The 18,218-nt window shown below is 39.7% G+C and overlaps 1 protein-coding gene across 1 annotated transcript in view; it reads left to right on the top strand.

The window, feature by feature from the left end:
• Positions 1–18,218, top strand: part of LOC108796970 (breast carcinoma-amplified sequence 3-like) — a gene marked incomplete at its 3' end in the record, with an annotated part of 206,142 nt that overhangs the window by 109,248 nt on the left and 78,676 nt on the right. The window contains exon 8 of the mRNA XM_018568540.1: positions 7,808–7,915. Within this exon, the coding sequence (XP_018424042.1) occupies positions 7,808–7,915 (108 nt within the window). The remainder of the gene's footprint in view (positions 1–7,807; positions 7,916–18,218) is intronic.

The following is an 18,218-nucleotide window of genomic DNA, read 5'->3' as shown; positions in this document are numbered from 1 at the left end:
CTCTTTTTATGTCTTTTTTGCAATTATGGCTATACTGTGTGTCTATTGAGTATCTCTTTAGTTGTAACAATGTCCTTTAAATCTCTTCCCCTCCTCTGGACTCCAGTGTGCAGGTGGTGGTGTAATTCCCGGCATCTGTTTATCTTTTCCCACACTCTCTTCAGCCTATGTGGTCCCTGCTCACTCGCGCGCCCCGTGATCCGTGGTGATCCGAGGTACGAGCGACGCTTGATTCGTCGCCTAGGATACTGATGACGTAGGGACCCTGCGCCTGCGCTTTGGGATTAGCTGGGCGGAGATTGGGGCCGCGCTACCTGATCTCTATCAGGACGGACTACGGAGCAGGAAATATGGGTACCATCTCCCTGAATACTGGCTGCCTTTTGCTCTGCACCCCGCAAACTGACGGAATCTGTATGATTTTATGGTATGTCTTTTTTTCTTTGCTGTTTTTGTAGAAATTGTTTTGTTTGTTTTAAAATTCCTACCAGACCTAAAGGGATTTTGGGGGGAACCCCACACACTTATTTTTGTTTTAACTTGGGGGGTGGGGGTCCCTCCTAACATTCCTACCAGACCTAAAGGGTCTGGTATGAATTGGGGAGGAACCTCACGCTTTTTTTTTTCCCATCTTCTGCAGTCTGTAAAAAAAAATAAAAATGTAAATTTCGTCCAAAAAACGAAATTTTGTCCGGACTACCGCTAATGAATTTCGGGAAATTGGGAATTCAGATTCGTTTGCATTCGTTTTAGCTGTAATTCGGATACATGCAAATCTCAGAATTTCCGAAATTTCGTCCGAATTTCGTTTTGGAACGAATCGCACATGTCTAGCTGAAAGACAACATGTCTTCTCAGCATGTATTTGGGCAGTTGACTGTCATACCTCAGGTGGCCCCTCACCTCTGACTCTTTGCTAGAGTCAAACTCAGATAGACTAAAAAATGCTAAATATGTGAATCATAATCGTTTTTAAATGTAAGGTTAACTCGGTTGCTGTGAAGAATAGTTGAAAACTGAAAACCTTCCCTGGAAAATGCTCAATGCTCCTTTCAGTTCTGGCCATATGCTTAGAGACCCAGGAGCTTGGTCATGTGATCTCTGTTCTATTCCTTCTATATTCTATTCAAAACAAAAAAAATGTTTTGGGTATACATACACTTGTATAATACTGTAGCAAGACTACCACTGTGCTATCTTCCATTCAGAGAAACAGACACGCAGGGAAGAGTATGTGTATTGTAGTATGAGGGGCAACCGAACTGTAGATATAGCATACTTTCCAGAACTTATATTACAAAAGAATACTTTATGGAAAGTTTACTATATGCACAAGTAAGAATTCTAGAGCCATTCTTTACTGTATGTTACTATAGGTCAGATAATAGATGATTTCCAGAGCATCCATAATTCTGTATAATTCCAAGCCAAGTTTTGCTTCCATTACTACAAGCTGCCAAATACAAAAAGTATTACCCCCCTTTGAAGAAGAGTTGCTGTACTTTTACGAAATTGGAAAATTGAACTTTCCCTGAAGCCTGCATCTTTCTTCAAGAATGTTGTCTGTCTGAGGCTACGAAATGGCTGTAAAGCTTTCCAGAAACTACTATTATTTAATTTTCCCATGTGGGAATATTTCAAGCATAAAACACCTCCTTGTTTATTTCAGTATAAACAAAATTACAGAGACTATAAAAGCTTTGGATTTTATATTTTGGCCATGTGGAAACAGTGATATAAAATGGTGATGAGGTAAAACTGAAGTTCTAGTTTAGTAATACATGTGAATATATATCCCCTACACCAGTAAAGGGCTGTTGAAGTAGGGTGTTTTTGGGGACGTTCATTTGGCCACTTAACACTAATGGCTCATTTATTCTAGTGTGTGCATTTGTGCATCTTGATGTATTTTCCAGTCAAAATGAATACATGCTGATAAATCTATTGTTTTCTAAATGGCATGTTTCATTTGTGTGGTGCACTGAGGTGCAATGGGAGAATGTCCTGCATGCTCCATATTTGATGCATTGACCTTAATCTTTCCATATAGATCCTTTCTGAGATATCCTTCACAAAGTGCATAAAAAAATTCCAATGTGCTCGTGCATTAACGTGCTAAACCTTTGGTGCAAATCTAAGCTGGCCATACTTTGTTATATTTTGTTGTTGTTCAAACTGTGGGCAGCTGTGCCATTGTCTGAATACCCAAACAGTGATGGCAGCTGCTTGGCTGCTGACATTGTTCACACGACTGGCTCCTTCAATTTTCTGATTGCATGATGCCAGACAGAAGGTTGCCAACAGGGCCACCCACTGAACGAATTGTGACCGGTTCATCATTACCAGGCTGAAATTCGTACGCTGTATGGAAAGCTTTAACCAGACTTTTTACCAGCTTTCAGTGGTGCCCGTAGTAATTGAACCTCCGTTAATATATATGTTGGCATTTAGGTAATTTGCGAATAATGTATTTAAATTGGCCAGTGTAACATTGTTAATTATAAAAGTTCTTTGTTACTGTGTTTCCAATACATTTCTCAAAAAAGGTACAGTAAAGGACAGCAAATCGAAGAAAACATTTTTCTGGCAAAATCAGAACCCTGAACAGCCGTTGAACTTTTAACCTTAATTATGTCCCAGTTAAGGCCTGCAGCAGTCTGGAATCAAAGCAGCCCTGCAGGCTTTGCAGAACCTCTGATGTGGTGTGTGTTTGTTGTCTGATGGGGGCTAGTACAGAAAAAAATGGGTATTGTGACACAGTTTTTAAAGGCTTTTGCAGTTACCACCCACCTCACTCATTGACTCTATGAAAATAGAGTAATTGTTTGCACATGGATGCCTGTTCTTTATTTTTCATCTCACTTTAAAACAGCCATTATAAATCAATATGACAATAAGGCAGGGTGAGCATTTTTAAATATGACTTATATAATTTTAACTGTTGGACTATTACGCTAAATGCAAAAATAATGGTGCATGATAGTTTCTTTTTTTGCCATTAATATATAACATAGGACTTCAGAGAAGATGCTACTTTTTTTTATTTCAGAAAAGCGCATATGGTTGCTTCTTCTACCATGGGACAAGTTTTTTGCTTGATGGGTCTCTACCCTTTTAATTGATCATAATATATAGTTTAAATGAGCATGTATAAATTCCTTTTAGTATCTTTGCCTAACACGGTCATAATTGTCATCATTTATGCTACTGAACCCCCCCCTTTTTTACTGCATGGCAAAATGCTGTACTCAACATGTTTGTAAAGATGCTAAAATTGTGTTTGTAGCCGTGTTAGTGCATTTTTAACAACGCACTACTGTCTGTATCACATACATTACCGAGTACTGTGTGTGATACTTTTTTGTTTGCACTTAAAGTTAATTTTCCAGGACAAGCTTTCGGTTTGAGCTACTGGGCAGGACAACCACATATGCACAACAGAGCCTTGTTTAGAGCAAACGCTTAAACAATTAGACCTACCAGAGAACGCATGCGCCAGTCTGGTGGGTGCAAAATACCAGCAGTGTAACATCTTATAATTGGCTTCCAGTGCACCTTGCCCACGTTCTGAGACAAAGATTTGATAGTCTCCCATATCTGAGACCACATATCAGGTTCCAAGGTGACCCAAAAGTCCCTGGACCATTTGGCCATATAGTTATGGGTCGGTGTTGAAGAGCCAATAAAACATTTACATATAGTGTATATACAGTATATATACTATATAGTACATACAGTATATATTAAAGAAGGTTGCACCCCTGGCATGTGGGGACTCTGCACATATACATTTAAAGAAGGTAAGGGTCGCTGCAGCGGGAGGGGATGGAACAGTGGAGGGGACATAGTGTTTGATTTGAAGGTATCTGAAAATATTGGAGTTCCGGGGGTTATATTTTTGCTGCAGGTATTGGAAAGGAACCATGCCTGTAACGTTAAAGAGTTTGCAAAACCAGGTGGCACCAGCAATGACCTAGCGTTGAAGTCCAGGGGAGTTTAGGCCTTGAAGGAATGAAGGGTTTTTGAGAAAAGAGAGGAGCGTTAAATGGGTAGACACGAAGCCCCCAGAATATTTCACCACATTCCACACTTTGAGAATGTCATGTAATTGGGTTCTGCAGCATCGCTCTGTCTTTCACAGGTAACCAAAGCAAAAAGCGGTCATTATCTACTGCTTCTAGAGCCACTCCAATTGGCGTCTCAGGTGTCGGTTGATATTTTTTGAGGGTGACAAGCTGTCCTGCTTTGCAAAACCCCCAAAACCACCTATAAGTTTACCGAACTGTGTGACGATAGAGGACAGGTTGGAAAGCAAAATCGTAAAATGATCAGCAAACAGGCTCAACTCATGGTGTTGCCCAGGTATTTGCACACCCGTCATATCAGGGTTGTTTTGAATCAAGTGGGCTAACGGTCCAATGGCTAAGGTGAACATGGATGGGGATAATCTGCACCCCTGCCTACTACCGCTTCCAGTGGGAAAATAATGTGACTTAAAGCCTGCATATGTAACATGAGCTGTGGGAGTAGAGCGCCACAATCCATTTACAGAATTTAGGGCCAAAGCCTAATTTTTGGAATATATAGAGCATGTATGGCCAGAAAATGTACCCCTTAATTTTTTTTTGTCTGTGAGATCCAAATAAAAAAACTCTGCTGTGTTTCTCACTAATAGGTATGGGGATTTTTGGCTGATTTTAGCCAACCTCGCCATTACCTGTCTGGTGGTGACATTATATAGTCAGGTAAAAATGTCTGCAGGTCAGTGTAGATATAATTTTTAGAGTCATATGAAGGGTTAGGAAGAAACTGTACAAGGAGCCAATCAATTAATGTGATAACAAGAAGCATGCTGATAGCAAGAGAGAGCAGAGTGACAGAGAGATAAACTCATCACTGTGCTGCTTCTCCTTTTGTTGTCCAGTCACAGGCGGGGGCGGGTAGGGTGACCTGGGTTCAGAAGTGAGTTAAATAATGATGGCCATCAGACTGAAGACATTGAGCAGCAGAAAAATGCTGCAGGGAAAATCTCTGGATTGAAGGTAAATATTGCAATAAAAGCTGATTGTTTAAAAAAAAATCTTTATCTTTTAATGGCTTATATACACTGATTAGCCATAACATTATGACCACTGAGAGGTGAATTGAATAACATTAATTATTTTGTTACAATGGAATCTGAAATATTAGGCTGCAAGTGGACATCAGAATAAATGGGCAAGCATAAGGATTTGAGCATCTTTGACAAGGGGCAAATTGTAATGGCTAGACAACTGGGTCAGAGCAACTCCAAAACTGCAGCTCTTGTGGGATGTTCCCGGTCTGCAGTGCTCGAGACTTACCAAAAGTGGTCCAAGGAAGCAGAACTGGTGACAGGTTCATAGGCAGCATAGGCTCACTGATGCACGTAGGGAGTGAACACTGGCCCTTGTAGTCCGATCCAAATAGAAGAGCTACTGTAGCTCAAATTGCTGTTAATGCTGGTTCCGATAGAAAGGTGTCTGAACACAGAGTGCATTGCAGTTTGTTGCATATGGGGCTGCGTCAGGGTGCCCATGCTGACCGCAAAAAGTGCCCAGAGTGGGCACTTGAGCATCATAACTGGACCAGAGAGCATGGAAGAAGGTAGCCTCCAAATTCTCCAGATCTCAATCCAATCGAGCATCTGTGGTATGTGCTGGAAAAATCCATGAAGCCCCACCTCAGAACTTACAGGACGTAAAGGATCTGCTACTGATGGCTAGGTGCCAGATGCCACAGCATACCTTTTAGAGGTCTTTTAGAGTCCATGCCTTGGCGAGTCAGGACTGGTTGATTGCAAAAGAAGGACTTACTCAGTATTAAGCGGGTGGTGATAATGTTTTGGCTGATCAGTGTATTTTATCTTGTTTTATATTGGAGTTCTGTTTTAAACAGTTGTCACTTGTTTGTCTCAGCATAACAGTAGTGTCAGCGCTTGGAACTACAATTCCTTGTTGGAGATAATGGACACTACTGGTTTGCTATGGCATGCCTTGTACGAAAACTATCATTTCTCTTGTGCATATGAACATTTAAAAAAAAGAACTTAAAAAGACCCTCTGCTTTCTCTTCCCAGCATATTACATAATCTTATTGAGGAGGTTACAAACTTTATTCCACAGTAATTGCAATGTAGAGTTTCTAGCCATCTTACTGTCCTTTAAGACTTTATGGAGAAAAAGGGGGCTGCGAAAACATTGTATTGTTTGGCCTATTTTTTTTTTTTTTACTTTGTGTGCTTGTCAGTGAAAAGGTTTTCTTAAATTGCTTAGCTAAGTGATGTGCTCTTCCTTTGGTATTTTAGCAGTGTGTCCTAATTCCCAGACAAAATGGCTCTGCACAATTGGAGTAAATGATTACATGTTGGTCCTAGTTTGTCTCCTGTGTGAGGGGCTACAGAGGACACATGCCTTTTGTGCGTCTGTATTTGGTTGCCCACAGCTGCTTTGTATACTCGACACCTGTTGTCAATCACCATTTCAGAACATTATCTTCTAGCTTCAGTGTTTGCCTGATTATGTTTTATTGCAAATAACTACTATAATAGAATGTGTTCAGGATGTGATGTGTGTTTATTATTATCTTCATACTGTTTCTGGAGCCGGGGAAGCAAAAATGTTAACAAGTTTTACATTGATGGAGACTTCTTCAGTATTCTTACGACCCCGTTAGGAAAACTTATAAGTTCACATAAAGTATTGCAGATTTCTTGTTTAATCTCCATTGTACTGCATATAGGAAATTACAAGTGAATTGAAAGCCACACTTTTTTTGTGGGCTTCATGTCTCTTTTGGGTTACCCAACTACATTTACTAATGTACTCCTGTGACCCACAGTCAGTATATAGTGGTCTACTGCCCCCAATATGCTGACAGCAGAGAGGCACTCTTCAGCCGGGAAGAATTCCAACATTATTGTCAGGATCCACCCAGCTGATTGATTGACAGCTGTCTCTGTCTCTAGAGCCAGTGCCCACCATCTCCCCTGTCTGTCCCTCCAGTGAGCACTGGAAGAAGATAGAGGAGAATCCCTGGGGGGAGCGGTGACTGACAGTGTGAATATATGTGAGTGAGTGTGTCACAATGTGACAACACAGAAGCACAGTTTGAACATTGTCACCCTATAAAAGCAGGTGTCTGCACAAGGATCATTAAGGCAAGGTCACTAGGTATTTTGTTATGAAAGCTACAGAATTCAAAATATTGAAAATTATGTTTGAAAATACCTCTACACGTTAAAGTTTATATGAGATTGTAGGGATTGAGTTGATCAATAATTCTAATAAAACTGTCTAGTGACCGACACCCTGAACTTTTTGGGTTCCTGCATTCTCAACCATATCATGCTGGTTGGCAACACAGCTTACATAAAGCAGAAAATGAACTTGTATTGTAGGAGCGGAGTGGTTTTTCATTCTTCATGGATACATTAATAGATATGACAATTGGAGAAGGAGGAGTTGTGTAATGCAGGTACCAATTTTGTTAAGGTCAACATGTACTTGACTATAAAGCACCTCACACATTACAAGATGATTGTACAATCTCCTTTGGATCTACCAACATGCTTGGATACAAATTGATTGGATAGTTTGGGTAGGTCCTCATATCACATAGTTTTGGTAGATCTTAAGACAATTGTTCAGAGACTGTATGGTCAATTATGTGACATTAAGCTGTCTGGCACACAGATGAAGAAGTGCTTATTAGCCTTTTGTGTATTTGTATTTGTTCATTCAATGTGATATCAAGCATGAATATTAAATGTGTGTTTTATTTATCTTAGCACAAGCCAGCCTTTCTGCTGTGTGGATTTGTACTCTCTACGGACCGGTGAGATGGTGAAGTCCATTCAGTTTAAAACTCCAATATACGACTTGCATTGCAATCAGAGGTATGATTTTTTTTCTTACTAGTATTTAATGTCAGATAAAAGTGAAGGTGCACACTGGATTTGCTAAACAAATAGAGGTCATGACAAGGAGGTAAGCATACCTCCCAACTTTTTATGATGAGAAAGAGGGGCACATTTCAGCACAATGTATTTAGGAAAGGGACACATCCCTGCCATGCCCCCAGTTTTCAGGACTATTTACATTTATATGCCAAAAATCATTGGTTAAAGCCAGAACTTGTATTTTTCATGATTACTTTACTTTTATACTGGCTTTTAGACATGGAAAACAATATAATTAAGGTGTATTTGTTCATCGCACCAAATAGAGGGACAACTAAGGAGGAAAGAGGGGCAGAGGGATTTGGTACAGCATGAGGGACAGTCCTTTCATATGATGGGCAGTTGGGAGTTATGGGGAAGGCGTTTATAATCGCCTCTTGGGGGAACCAAGAGCTAGGGAATAAAACTTCCTTATTTAAAGGAATCCCATCATAACATAAATGCAGAGGCTCTTATCCTTTTGTTAGATGACTGGCTTTCATAATCACTCTCTGCTTTGAGTCAGTAAATAATCAGGAAATATGTCACTGGGCTAACCTGCGGAATGCTTGTTCTGAGCTTGTGACCCCGGAAGTACTGAAGCCAAAATCAGACAGGTACCTAGCATTTTCTAAAGGAGATTAGCAATAACAACCCTGTATTGCTCTCATGACTTTAGTTTTCCATTGAAGAAGCCATAGATATTAGATAATACTACTCCAAGCCACTTAAAATCCAGCATAACGATAATTCTTAAGCTAGTCATGAATGCTCAACAAGAGAAATCTTATAGATTCCCTCATCCACGCTAAACAGCATGGATGGAGGAATCTCCCCTGCCAGCTATTGCATTCAGGCAGACAGCATCCGCAGCTGGATGCAGTCATTGTTTGCCCAACCATGTTATGCCCAGCGGTTTAGATTTTTGAGACAAGTGGTACCAACAGGCCCACCCATGGCTCCAATTTCATCCAATTTTGGTTGACTGGGCAGTTGGGTAGGCTTTTGGTTGACTGGGCAGTTGGGTGATTTAGGCGCGGTGGATTCTCAAGGCTGAATGTTTTTCTCAGATAACTGTTAGGTAAGCAGTAGTGGTGATGTCTTTTGGCTTTAGAGTTTTTCAGTTTTTTTTTCTGTTCTTGTAATATTTTGTGGCACCTGCAGAGAACTATCCATTTAATTTGATAGGTAGCTTTTGAAGCTATCCTTCCTTCGGCAATCTTCTGCATCTTGTATTTAATTGAAAATTGAACGGACAACCCTTCTTAAACCAGTCCACATATTCAGCGAATTTACGTTGACAAATGAAAACGAAATAAAATTGGGAGTTGAACTTCCGGTTCCTTTAGTTCTTTCTCTTCCTGTAGTAGGCAGAAGTGCACAACTGAATAATAGCCTACTGATCTACCCAGCGGGATACCAGGTAGCAAATACTTGCTGCACAAACTGTACAGACATGTCAATGTCAGGGAGAAAGAGAAGAGCAGATGTATTGATGCATTTTATATTTTATGCTAATGAGAACCAGACCCTTTGTAAACCATGTGGAGCGACAATTGCTGGTAAAAACACGACAAACTTGAAGCGACATTTGCAGATTACTCATCCCAAAATTCATGCAAAGGTAAGCACAGCACACTCATATCCTCATGGAAATGGCTGTCTCTGTGCTGTGCAAGCATAAATCTGTGTCTGTAGAACATGTTCATACCTTAATATCACAAGTAATAACAGGTTAATAGAGGTTTACTCCAGGAATATAGAATAACTTTGGAAACTCTAGAAAATGTTTTTTAAATAATGCATTACACGTTAAATAAACCCATTAGATTTTAGTCAACTAAAACTATTCAGATGACTAAAATACGACTAAAACTAAAATGGCATTTGAGTCAAAAGACTAAAACTAAGACTAAAATGAAATTTGCAGTCAAAATTAACACTGCATATAACAAGCTTGAAGCAATATCTGTTAAAGCAAGATGATGCAAAACATGCAATCAATGCAGAGTAGGTAGCAGCAGAACAATAGCAATTTTACCACTTTTGTATTTAAAGTACAAGACTATTTTTTTAGTTTTGGATGGCATCAGGAAGGGTTAAAACCCCAGTTTGGTTTATTTTGTCATCTTTGTCCTATTACGGATATCTCCCTTTGCTTTCTGTCCTGCAGGCACAACCTAAGAGGAGATCTTTGCAAAGTGACTTAAATTCCCTCTTAGATAGTCGTCAGTGAAAGAAGTGTCCCCATGGGAAGATTTCTCTCTCTTTCTGTTTTGAAGACAATTTGGAATTGTGGGTTTACCCACTTTCAGTTACAATGACAGTTTTAAAAGTTTTTGCTTTAATTACATATTAAATCTCCAACACTTTTGTGGAGCCCTACCTCCCAGCCACACAGATCCAAACCTATCAACACTATCCTATGTCTGGATACTTCAGGATTGTTCAGCATGGCAGCACCCTATTTAATTTGCTGTTTAACTGTAATATTGATTTGGAGATTTCCCAATTTAGTGAAAATGTATTACTTTGTGAAATTAGTGAATTGTTCCTTATCTTCTCCAGTGTAGGAGGTAAAAAAATGTAATGCAAAACTGATTGAAGAACTATCATCTCTCATTAAATAAAAATATGGGCCTCAGCACTTAATTATAAGTGCATCTGTACTTGCAGTTTTATGTTAGTTCCCTTGCAAAGTCCCACAAATACCTGTTGATCCTGCCAGTGAAGTCCAACTAATGCAGCTTGCTGTTAAAGGGTTGGCAATAATGCTGCACTGCTGCTGAATTTAGGGCAGAGTTGCCACTCTCATGTAGGCTAGTCCGATGTTGTGCATTTATGCCACTGCATTGCGGTAGGAGCGCAGTGGTGTGCTGGCAGCAGGATGCGATACAACCTCCTCACACCCCACTGTGCCCATGAATTCAATGTCACTGGTGGCATTTCAATCAAGTTCTAAAAAAAAAAAAGTACACAGTGCGATGCGCGGGGATCAGCACTTCGGCAATGTGCTGGGGCACCGCACACCAGACCCTGTGCAATTAGCGCAGCATCTAGTGTGAATGGACCCAAACAGGATTTGGGACTTGTTTAGACTGTCATACCTGAGCATCTAGGTGTATTTTCAACATTCCTGTGTATTTTAAAATAGTTTGGGTCCACATATGATCTCTTGTAGTAAGCAATTACATTGTAGAAGAGTTTACCTTATGTAAAGTTCTAGCTAGGAGGCAGATTTGTGGCTTCTAGTGACAAATGGGTCATCGCATGTCTTTTACAAAAAAAAATTCTCACTGTCACTATATTAGCCTTACAAATCGTGTTAACAATCCTGTGTTCCACAAGCCATAAGCCCTAAGCCACTGAGCTATGCTACACAATAGAATTTTAATCACTGTTTAGTGGAATGATGTCCTTCCATCATCCAATACAGCAATGTAATCTCCTCATATAAGCCTCGGGCAATTAATTTCGCACACACACTTTAATGGATGTAGGCGATTAATCTTCTGCAGTTCTATGCAGGAAATGCTCATTATAAATACAGAGTACAGCATGCAATTTTTTTTTCTTTTTATTTGGGTGATTAAACTCGTGAGATTAATTGCATAAAATCACAACATAGCCTCACAAATGGAAATTGTTTTTGTAACCTGGGCCTGTTTTCAGCCTTGTTCATTAACCACATAACAATACACTTTCATACTCCTATTATTTTTTAATATTGTGCTTTAAAGAGCAATCCCAGGCAACAAGAAAAACAAATCAATGAACTTCCAATGGTACTTACTTAGCAAACATCATAGCTGTAATAAATTCAGAAAGTCCACTTAGTTTACCTTGATCTGAGTTCTATTTAATCTGCTGAAGCGACATTCCAGGGAGCTTCTCACATGTTGGAAAGATCTGTGCAATATGGGTCTCCACACTTTGACCTCTGAACCTTTGTTTATTATAACTACCTTAATCTATCCTGTGCTGCCAAGATAATACTTGGATTCAACAATGCAAAAATTGCCCAGCACACATCAACTAGTCAGCAAAAAAAAAAAATCATCACATGGAAGCCACACTGCCTTGTCAAGACCCGTTTGTGAAGTGTGGTTCCTCATTCATAGACTATATTGCCAAAAGTATTGGGACACCCCTCCAAATCATTGGATTTAGGTGTTCCGTGAAATTTCCTTGCTGCTAAATATTCCACGGTCACCTGTTAGTGGTATTGTAACAAAGTGGAAGCAACTGGGAATAAACAGCAACTCAGCCACAAAGTGGTAGGCCACGTAAAATGACAGAGCGGGGTCAGCGCATGCTGAAGGGCACAGTGCACAGAAGTCGCCAACTGTCTGCAGAGTCAATAGCTACAGACCTCCAAACTTTGTGTGGCCTTCAGATTGGCACAACAGCAGTGTGCGTAGAGAGCTTCATGGAATGGGTTTTCATTACTGAGCAGCTGCATCCAAGCGTTACATCACCAAGAGCAATGCAAAGCGTCGGATGCAGTGGTGTAAAGCACGCCACCACTGGACTCTAGAGAAGTGGAGACGTGTTCTCTGGAGTGATGAATCACGCCTCTCTGGAAATCTGATGGACGTGTCTGGGTTTGGCGGTTGCCAGGAGAACGGTACTTGCCTGACTGCATTGTGCCAAGTGTAAAGTTTGGTGGAGGGGGGATTATGGTGTGGGGTTGTTTTTCAGGGGTTGGGCTTGGCCCGTAGTTGCAGTGAAGGGAACTCAGCATACCTAGACATTTTGGACAATTTCATGCTCCCACCATTGTGGGAACATTTTGGGAATGGCCCCTTCCTGTTCCAACATGACTGCGCACCAGTGCACAAAGCAAGGTCCATAAAGACATGGATGAGAAAGTTTGGGGTGGAGGAACTTGACTAGTCTACACAGAGTAATTACCTCAACCCAATAGAACACCTTTGGCATGAATTAGAGCGGAGACTGTGAGCTCGGCCTTCTCGTCCAACATCAGTACCTGACCTCACAAATGCGCTTCTGGAAGAATGGTCAAATATTCCCATAGACACACTCCTAAAAATTGTGCACAGCCTTCCCAAAAGAGTTGAAACTGTTGTTGCTGCAAAGGGTGGGCCAACTCAATATTGAACCCTACAGACTAAGACCGGGATACCATTAACGTTTTTGTGCATGTAAACGCAGGCGTCCCAATCCTTTTGACAATATAGTGTAGCTCCCATGTTGGACACATAATGCAGTTAATTAATTGAGGGAAGGTTTTCCTGGAAGTAGCTCAATGTTCCTTACCGTTGAGTTCCTGGCTCAAAACATTCATGTACAATGGTCACAAAGAATATAAATCCAAATTGTGTGCACCACATGCCTTTGCAAACGCAGATATTTCTTTGTAAAAGTAGCAGTGGCACCATCACATAGGCTGTGCAGAGAGCAGAGCTGTGGGAGGGACCCTGCAGGCCCACCTACTACAGACTGCCTACATAAAACTACAGGAGGGGTTGGATACAAGACCAGTGACTCTGTACAAGGCAAAGTTTCCCTCTTTTAAAAGTAAGGTGCATATGGCATTTCATAGCACAATGCAATACAAACAGTTTGTGCTGGGAACATGTTCGTATTGTATTGTTCTGTGAATTGCCTGGTCCATGTGCACCTTACTTTAAAAAGCTAGTAATGAATTAATTGAAGTGGTTGCCACTTTTATTCCACCTTGGACTTAGTTTGCCCCTTCAAAAATGCCCAGCCTTGTGTAAAGCCGCAACCGTGACACACCAAACATGCCAAACCATTGAAGCGTTTCAAGTTGAAGTTGGAATAGAAAAAAAACAATACTAAAGGGAATTTCTTGTGATATTGTAACAGCATGCCCTAAAGAATGCAGTCTCATCTGCAGTCATACTGTTTCTCTGTCATAGCCACATAGCTTATTATAACTCCCTAATTTGTCCTTCACCTCCTTCTCCTACCTCCTGTTTGTCATCGGTATGGTCCCTATATTTTACTGGAAAGCATTAAAATATATTTAGTCAGTCAGTCTTCCAAGGTCCCTCCTTCAGCTTCCTTTATGGCACATTCTCAATGCTGGTCTTTAAATACATTGCCTTGGAATTCACAGGTATTAAATACTTATCTAAAACTGGCTATCATAAATCTAACTTTTGTGTTGTATTATAGCTCAGCTATACAGGAAAGCTGTACCGTGAGAATGTATTTATTTATTTTTAAAGCTATGTATATAGCGCTGACAGTTTTCACACTGCTTTACATATTGTACATTTACATCAGTCCCTGCCCTTAAGGAGCTTACAATCTACTGTCCTTATCATATATGCAGAACTGATTTAGACAGGAGCCATTAAAGCATGTCTTTGGTGTGTGGGAGGAAACTAGAGTACCCAGAGAAATCCAACACAAGCACAGGGAGAAAATTTAAACTCCATGCAGAGAGCGTTCGGAATGGCATTTGAACTCTGGACCCCCAATGCTGCAAGGTAGAAGTGCTAACCACTAATCCACTTGTGTTACTTACATAGAACTTGTAGTGGCCTCCATATAAGTACAGGGTTCCTTCAGCTAAACTGGTAACATTTGCTTTTATTTTTTCGAGTACTTTTTGTTCTCAGTGGTTCAAATGTATCATCTGAGAAATGACAGCTGTACCCCAAAACGGTAGTCATCCATATTTTTTCTTCTATGTCAGTTTTTGGTTGATCTGTTCTTTGTAAAGTATTGTATAAATACTGATATCAAGTTATTATCAGTTGACTAAGACTGTCATATTGACAAAGTTTTCCAAAAATGAAATTGCATTAAGATGTTTATTTGCTTTGGTATGATTTCTTGTTTTATTTCTGCTGTTTGTCAAGCAGAAATATGACTTTGATTTTCTAACATATTGGTCAACAAGAGAAAATATGTTTTCTCATTTGTGTCATATTTCCAAAGTCTGTTTGTAAAGTACTGTAAACATGTAACTCAAGAGCATGAAATTTTGGTAATGAGAGCAAAGTGGGCAGAGAAACTCCATATTGTCTTTTATGTGGAGTTTTCTGTTTTTATCTAAACAAAATCTCAAAGATTCAAAGTAAGTGTATGCAAAGCTAGATATAGTCTGTATATGTGTATTTCAACGCGGCTCAGCTAATGCAGTTAAGCCAAAAGTGTCTACTTTCATTTGTCAGCATTTCTGCCTAATAATAAACATTACATTTTAATACCCTTGTTTGACTGGTGTGCATTATTGTAGTGGTTTGTTCAAAAATATATACTTAAATCTAGTGCAGGTATCCTGATTGTCACTGCTATTAATATTGTCCTTTAATTTAAAGTGCCTAGTGCTAAACCTTCTCACCCAGAGCTAAATTGATGCCCTCACACAGAGAATGGTCTTCTAGACAGGCATCAGCCTTTGCTGAGCTTCACACAGTCTGATTATTTAGGCAATGATGATACATTTAAAGCAGCTGCAAACGCAGACAATGGCAATCAATAACCACCCTTTAAAATCTCTCCGTAACACCAGCTGGCTACACTGTTCTGTGCTGGGAACACACAAGGTAAGCACAAAAGCAAAGCAAAAGAGAGAGAGAAGAAATGCTGTGAGGGACAAGAAAAAGACTTAACCACATTTACTCTTATGTGCTACAAGCTGCACAATCAGTTTAGTGTAAGGACCTACTGGTGTCTTGGGTCCTTTAAGAACCTAGAAACATCCCTGCCATAGGGGAAACTAATGAACTATTAGTGAGTTGGTTTTAAATCATTGGTGTCACTTTTACAATTTTGCATCAGCAATGGAGACTGGCATTACTGACCTTTCTAAACAAGTCAGTTACCCAGCTGTCAAGCTGATCCTTTTTATTCAATGCAATGATTCAGTGACAGTAAAAAAAAATATGCAGACAAAGATTGCCGACTTTCTCTGACTCTTGTGATTTTCATACTAATTTCATACTTGACTTTCAGTGACTCAAAGTAAAAAAAAAGCTGATGGGTTAGCTTAACTGCCAGACACGGTGTTTCCAATGGAGGTTCTCAGTGGCAGCCCTCACATTTCCTTTTTCTGACAAGTTTAATTCAGCAAATTCTTGGTTCCAAATTCCCTATTTATAAAAAGTTGCAATTTTTCTTTGCTGGACGAATGGAAGTGGCAACAGTGCACAAAGTGTAGAATATTAAAATAAATATTGGGGCTCTGTGGCTGCACTTTAGAAATTCACCATGTTGCTAAGTAATAAGTAATCCTCTCGCAAAAATTAGCAGATCAGTCCATTTCACTTTTATTTCCCTTCAATTCAAAATGAAAGTGTAACTAAAGTCATCAGTACTTGCCTCTGCTGCAGCCATGTGACGCCTGCGTGCTCCCTTACCTGTGATGACATTGTCGCCTGGTCTTCCAGTTTCAGCATCTTCAGGCATCATGATTGGCCAGCCCGGGATGACCTAATGCTAGCACCAAGGCATGCTCACTTTTTACATTTAGTTGTACATGTGCATTTATTGCAGAGACATAGGGCAATTCAGTAAAAGCAACACTTTTCTGGCAGTATAGTCCCTTTAAAAATGCTTGTGCCCAAGTCCTGAAAGCCTTGCACAGTTTTTGTGACTCCCGAAACGTGCATTACATTCAGGTCATTCTTTTTTGCACAATGTTTTGCTATGACTGTGACATATTAATTACTACTACCTCATAGAAAAATAATCTTCAAATATATCAATTGGTGCGGACACTGTCCTTCCTTCTGGAGGGTTGCTACTTTTGTTCCTCATGGTCCCTATGTGTTTTTTAAAGTCCAGCTTCACGCTCGCTCCTGTGATGGACTACAATCTCACATTAAGTTTACTCATTTGTATTGAGATTGTAGTCCATCACAGGAGCGAGCTTGGAGCGGTGGCTAGTTTACAACACACACAGGGACCATGGGGAACAAAAGCAGTCACCCTCCAAAAGTAAGGACAGTGTCAGCACCAATTCAGAGATTATATAACTCCTGAGTTTAGTGTCACTTTAATATGCAAATGATTTAATTACATATAAAACAGAATGAGATCTGAAAGGAACTAGCAAGGGCCTTCTTTATAAATAAAGTAAAGGTGGGATGTGCCTATAGTATTCATACAAATGTTTGTTTTCATTTTCTAATATGCTTTACAAAATGACATCTGGGTTCTGGATGATTGCCATGGACAATCCGTATTCTTGTCATATTATATTTAAGTTTTTGGATTTAGTTAATGTTAGTTGAGCCATAAACAAGGTGTCTGTGATTTCCCTGGTCTTAATGCAAAGAATTAGTTGGATTTTTTTGGAATCAGGTTAACCATTGGGAGTTTGGCTGTAAACATTATAATTTTTTTTTAAATGAAGGCAGCTCTAAAATAATACTTTTCTTGGGGATATGGTATAGCAAATATAGATTAGGCTACGTGGCATCTGCTACTATGATTACGGGCCTCATGTAAAATATGTTACTACTAGGTTATATGGGAAGTACTCTAAAGAAATAAAAAAATGTATTTTGGTGCTTGTGATCTCTGCCTTCAGTTCACTAGATTTGACTCCACAATCAATTTTGCAGTTGGGAAACCTGCTGCAGAATACAAACATCTCTTCAAGCTTTTGTATTTAAATCTTTTTTTTTATTTTGAGCAGTTGTTAAAAGTAAGAACCATGCAGACCTTGGTAATGAAATGCCAGCATTTACAGTAATATATCAGTGGCAAATCAAGAATTGAAGTAAAGTCTCTAACTTCATTAGCCATCTTTAGAGTTGCATTTCATTTAACACTTTTTGGTCCACTTTATTTAACATTGTTCTAAACCCATTTGTTGCTATCTATACAAAGTTTTATCTCCTGCAGTATAGGTATGAAGATGGAAGTATAGTGGTGCACATCTTATACACTAATTACTTAAACTTACAAAGTATTTTTCTGCATTATGACAAGTAAGATATGGCGATTGCTGTTCTGTTGGAGTACAAGCGACGGGTCACATTTTCCATTATTACCTAGAGCTGTATTAACATTATGACTTTGCAGCAAGTAGGAAATGACAAAGGAAATGGAGACAGAGGGGTTGATTCATCAAGCTCCATATCATGGGAGTTACTACCGGAACAGTCACATTAACTGAACTTGATCAATTTTCCCCAGGAGAATAATAAAACCATGAGGACAGCATTTTTCTCCTATATTGAGCGAGCATCCAAGATCTAAATTTGTAAATGTGATAACTGCCAAACTGTTCCGTTGTACAAAACAGGAAATG

The sequence above is a fragment of the Nanorana parkeri genome, unplaced genomic scaffold (genome assembly GCF_000935625.1).
Source record: "Nanorana parkeri isolate BGI_ZX_2015 unplaced genomic scaffold, ASM93562v1 scaffold1204, whole genome shotgun sequence".
NCBI classification, from domain to species: domain Eukaryota; kingdom Metazoa; phylum Chordata; class Amphibia; order Anura; family Dicroglossidae; genus Nanorana; species Nanorana parkeri.
Note: the sequence above shows the minus strand (reverse complement) of the source record. Positions and strands in the feature narration are given on the sequence as shown.